Genomic DNA, 5115 nt, shown 5'->3' with positions numbered 1-5115 from the left:
TCCATTAATCAATATGACAAGGCAGTATAAGCTAGGTCCGAATTCTGATTCCTAAGCTTAACAGTGCCAAAGTACCTATCATTTTGCAGAATTATATGAGTTGTATTAATGGCAAAAAAGTAGTCCATGAATACAACAAAAGTAGTTGAATTGAAAGTGAAGCACAGAGCACCACCTAATATTCATAGGAGCTGTTCTTGTCTTGTCAAAAATGTTTCCACTTCAGCTAAAGGAGCACAGGGGCTAGGATCCTTGAGAAATAAACATCACAAAAAATTGTTATTCCAGTTTGAAAGAACAAGTGCAGACTCCACAAATCCCCACCATAAGTAATAACAAGGTAAAGGGAACAACGGCTATTGCCTTCACTAACTGAACTTATATAAACATACATCATGAGCTATCCTTCTTGGAAGAATGATCAGAAGCAGACGAGGATGCGGAGCTCGCCCATGCCCTATCTTTTGACTCGCTTAACACAAGTACAACATGCCGCATCAACAATCTCTCACACAGCGACAGGTAACTACATAGCAGAGCAATTTCCAAGAACTCAATGATCGACAGCGGCTTTATCTTCCAAATCCAGATTAATGTCGAGGATCCCTGGGCCCAGAGAATTGTCCCTGATGTAATTTTTTGCCGATGTTACGATATCACCTCCCAGTTATATTTGTTGCACATGTGCACTACCTATTAGCACCTCCAACCACACAACGCCATATCTGTATGCCAGATTTCTCAGTGACCATCATGGTGTACGCATATTCTGATCAAATGAGAAGAACGGGATCAACACTTTGTACATCAGCAAACCAGTAAAATCTCTGAATAAATGACAGTAAGGCAGGGCGGATTCATTGGAGCCGAGAGTAAGGCAGCGCAAATCCATTAAACCATTAAAACTTAGAGGAGTGGGAGTGAGTTATTATATATCTAGTCACAAGATGCATTACACATATAGATAACATCTACTGTGTTTAAATATCCACACAATGACCAGACAACTATTTTAAAGAAATGTGTCACTTTTAGTCAACAGAAGACGACAGGGATAAGCCCTGTCGAGACTCCGAGAGACTAATGAGGGATGTCGCCAGTCCTCGAATCTTTACCCATCCCAACCTTCATTGTGTACCCAGTTGAATTATATAAGATTCGTTTTCTTATCTAAGGGGTCTGTCTGAGTTCTGATATATTACCTTAAACTCTATCTAATTGTGCCCACAATATCAGCATACAGTTCTTAAGAAATAAGCCGAGAAGAATTTCATTAGCATAAAGTAACCAAGGGTGTTGTAGGAATTGTCCAAAGGTAAGGAAGTATCCCTTTGACCAACCTTTTGCTAAGATACCGAACTTGATTACGTATACTGGAATTTAAGTCACTTTGAGTAATAGGTGCAACACAACCTGTTTAAACATTATCTTGATTAATAATTGCAAAAGTATTTACAGTATAGGAGACCAAACTTGGCTAAGTGACAGAATGCTATCAACTTTCTGTCAGATACTTCCGTTGATGTGTTGTGTGTACGGTTCCAACACCTACAGAATTATATATGTGTTTGATGGAATGATTCCATTCTAGACCTATCTCTGAAATTAGTATGTGATATCTCTGAAAGTAGTATGTTGCTGCTTCTAGCAACAGTGGTAGAGTGCACATTCATGGAATACATCTGGCGTAGGAGCAAAGACATGAGGATAACTATAGAATGAATACATGGAGATAACAAAAAGAGTAGAAAAAAGGGTACAACAATAAGCTGCATATTGAGATCTACTCCTACCAAAAAAATGCCAGTCAAAGATTTCATTAAAAAAAATAGCACAAACAACTCCTAGGAAGCTCTAACTAAGTAGTACATATGATTTTACACGATTGAGATCCCCTTACACTATTACTTTTGGCAGTACTAACTTCCTGGTTCACTTCTAACATTTTGGCCAGTGAAATATGATTTTCCACATTTTCACCATCTTGTGCTTCATCAATGGTAGCTACATAGAGATGAGGTGTTAATGAAAACCATCTATATGTCAAGGAAGCAAGCGAACAACATTTAATATAATCAGGCACACCTTGGATAGTTAGATATATCGACTCTGTCTGACAAACTTTGTGCTTCATTGTAAAGATCATGCCTCTGTTCATCCAAATGGTTGTCGCCACCTGCCTGGTCTGCCAGATAAGAATGCCTGATATCATTAAAAATTATTAATTTATGGATAAGGATAGAATATAATAGCTATGAGAAAGAAATCTCTAGAAATAAATAATTAATGCCACGAATAGGGATGTTAATAATTATTGTGAAACTGTTAGTATCAAGACTTGTACAACAGAGCTACATATCTCGCACCCTGATTGCAATAAAGGATAATTCAAGAGATGTGTCAGATCAATTTAGGACAACTAATGGAATAGGAGCTAGGTGGAAACTGAAAATATTCTGGGTGAGCATATATACTATACCTGCAGATGTCTCTGCCATGTGGGAACGTTCTTGTAGTTTAACCGGGAGGTGACATCGAACATGATGATTGATGATTTGCACAGGCCATGGATGCTGAAAAACAGTAGGAAATAGTAAGAATCCACTCTGTCAATGTGCACAAGCCAAAAAAAAGGTAGCAACACAATTTTCTTTTAAAACGACAGCACAAGATATGAACCATTGCTTTGCTGAAAATGACAAACTCTCAACAATTAACAAGAGACCCTATAGTCTTACTTAACAGTCCTAGTACCAACCCAAATACAACTATAAATTACTAATGATCCATGCAAAACTAAAAGTCGAAAAACTGCAGGTTTGATAGTTCTGTACTGAATGCACAGGACATAGTGTTGAACTTCACAATGGTAAAGCGCAAGGACAACGAGGTTTCCAGTAAAATCTAACAAGCACATAAGATCAAGAAATGCTTAGAAGCCATCAACATGCTCCATGTGTCCACCACAAAGTACAGTAACATGGTGCTAAGCTAGACACTCCATGTCGAAGGTTAAACCTGGTCAGAATCTCTACAGCCAAAAGCAGACGAATCTAAAGCAACCATCCAAATACAGCGATCAGGTGAGCTTTTACACAATCCTCAAACCCACGATGGCACTTCCAATCAAGAGCACTACCAGGATTCTATTCTACACTAATCATCCATGGATGGAAAACGACAGCTAATTCAGATAGTTGCGAGTCATAGAGGAATGAATGGATGATGGACTCACCATCGGGCTGTAGTGTGACGGCTCCTCAATAGCCGGCGCTGGCGTAAGGTCGGATCTGACGAGTCACGCGAGGAAAATGGCACCCTCCGCCGGTGCTCTGCATCGACCCCAACACCTGTGTGACCCGTACCAACGGCATCGCCTCCCGTCTACTGACGACTTGCATCTCCACTCCCACCTCATCCCCGTCCTCTGCGGGCTTCAGATCAACGCAGACGGCATCGTGGGGTGGGGGCAGCGCGACCTAGTGTTTGTCCTTGTGGGCGAGGGCGGGGAGCTGAGGGAGGTTGCGCCAGTTTGTGGATGCGCTAGAGGCGCCGACGGTGGCGGCATCTAGATTATCAAAACACAAGTCCTCATAGAATCCTATAGATGGATGAACCCAAAGAAGCTGCTTACCTCCAACTTTAACCAGATCAGGCGATGGCGAAGACAGCACGGACTGCTCAACCTCCTCGTCCTTCTCTTCGACGCCACACGACGAGGTAGGACGATGGCAGCATGGACTGCTGGACCTCCTTGTCGCTCTCTCCGGCGCCGCGCACCGAGGGGAGAGGACTACAATGGCTCCCACACGAATTGACTCGGTGGAGAAGCGGGTCTCGGAAGGGGCCCTTCCTCCGGTGGCATGCACGACAGAGCCGGAGGATCTTGGATGGGAGGTGGCGGCGGCGGCGGCGGAAGAGAGGTAGCGTGGGAGAGAGGGGCGGAAGTTTATTTCCTTTTCTCTTTTCTCTTGCTATTTTCATCGAGGAAAGGTTTGACGGGAGGGAGGAGGTGTTACTTGAGGAAGTGTTTGCCTTCCTCTTTCTTAGCGACGAAGCGAGGTGGGGGTGGGAAGGAAGCTTCCTGTGAGACGCGAACCAGAGGCCAGCGCGAAGCTCGATCCCGATTGGCCGCCCCGAACAGTGCGCCTCGATGACGTGGCTATCACGAGTGGGTGCACATTGCGCGACTGTTAAAGGGTTGTATTGGTACTGTGTATCTTCATGCCTATATTTCTCATGTGTCTTGTCGTTCGTGCAATCACCCCTCGTCTCTCTCTCCGTCATTGTCCCTCCCATCGCACTTCGTTGTACCTCCCGTCCCTCTCAGTTTCCACCCCTCCTCTCTCTTAGGGTGCCGTCTCTTCTCCACCCTCCTAAACATGCCCCTTTTCTTTGGTGTGTGGGTTGGAGACGACTTAATTTTACCCCAAAATCATCAAAAAAATGATGTCGAGAGGCATACAGAGTGGGTTGGAGTTTCTCTGTGTCCAAGAAGTGTGTGAGCTCCGGTTGAGATGAATGAAGTAAGCAACCACCCATTGAAATGCTAATGCCACTACACTCAACACGAGTATAACCACAATCCTCTTAGTTACAATGCATTTCTCTAGCATGGTATACGGTGTAACAAAATAATAGCTTGATTTCACCGAAATGCTTTTGTGTAGTAGATAAACAATCCTCTCTGAACTATCTCACAAAATACGACTGAGAAAGGCCAGAGACCGCTAGTCTACAAGAGTAGGTGAGTAATGTTCATTTGGGTCGACGGCAACCATGATTAATCATCTTTCCAATCTACCATAGTACACTAGTATTGATGTACAATTTCACATTTTAAACTTATGGTACCATCATTGGGACATTTATATCAACAAAAATATACGAACATGCATGCACCTTACCGACGATGATATGCCCCTTCAACTCCCACCATCACTAGACGCCATTGTTTGCCAGAGTTTGGAGTGGTTTGGCTTGGTTTTCTCTTGTTGCTACGAAGGTCCCTATTGAGCATGTGAGAAATGTGTTGTACAGTCTAAACATATTGGATTAGCTAGAATTAGACTTGAGATTAAATTGGGAATTGGAGGCATCCGGAAAGTTCTATGA

The 5115-nt window shown here is 43.1% G+C and overlaps 1 protein-coding gene across 3 annotated transcripts; it reads right to left on the bottom strand.

Moving 5' to 3' along the window:
• Window positions 1–343: 343 nt before the first annotated feature.
• On the bottom strand, window positions 344–4018 carry LOC123153412 (uncharacterized). Of its 3 annotated transcripts, none has more exons than XR_006476476.1 (6): window positions 3635–4018; window positions 3236–3568; window positions 2480–2573; window positions 2086–2202; window positions 1901–2004; window positions 344–769 (listed from the first exon to the last, which is right to left on the bottom strand). XR_006476476.1 is itself a non-coding variant. In XM_044572548.1 (5 exons), the coding sequence occupies exons 1-5, from the start codon at window positions 3236–3238 to the stop codon at window positions 752–754; spliced, it is 336 nt and encodes a 111-aa protein (XP_044428483.1). In that variant the 5' UTR covers window positions 3239–4018; the 3' UTR covers window positions 344–751. The 3 variants fall into 3 exon arrangements, 1 of the variants encoding a protein (XP_044428483.1); XR_006476477.1 differs by having other exon boundaries at window positions 3236–3543; XM_044572548.1 differs by having other exon boundaries at window positions 3236–4018.
• Between the last annotated feature and the right edge of the window lie 1097 nt (window positions 4019–5115).

The sequence above is a fragment of the Triticum aestivum genome, chromosome 7A, assembly GCF_018294505.1.
Source record: "Triticum aestivum cultivar Chinese Spring chromosome 7A, IWGSC CS RefSeq v2.1, whole genome shotgun sequence".
Classification (NCBI taxonomy): domain Eukaryota; kingdom Viridiplantae; phylum Streptophyta; class Magnoliopsida; order Poales; family Poaceae; genus Triticum; species Triticum aestivum.
The sequence above is the reverse complement of the archived record's forward strand: the minus strand, read 5'-3'. Positions and strand labels throughout refer to the sequence as shown.

Coding starts and splice junctions, on each gene's coding strand:
- LOC123153412 (XM_044572548.1), bottom strand. Junction 2,203..2,479: donor CATGGCAGAGACATCTGCAG/GTATAGTATATA, acceptor TAATGATATCAG/GCATTCTTATCTGGCAGACC. Junction 2,005..2,085: donor GATATATCTAACTATCCAAG/GTGTGCCTGATT, acceptor ATCTCTATGTAG/CTACCATTGATGAAGCACAA.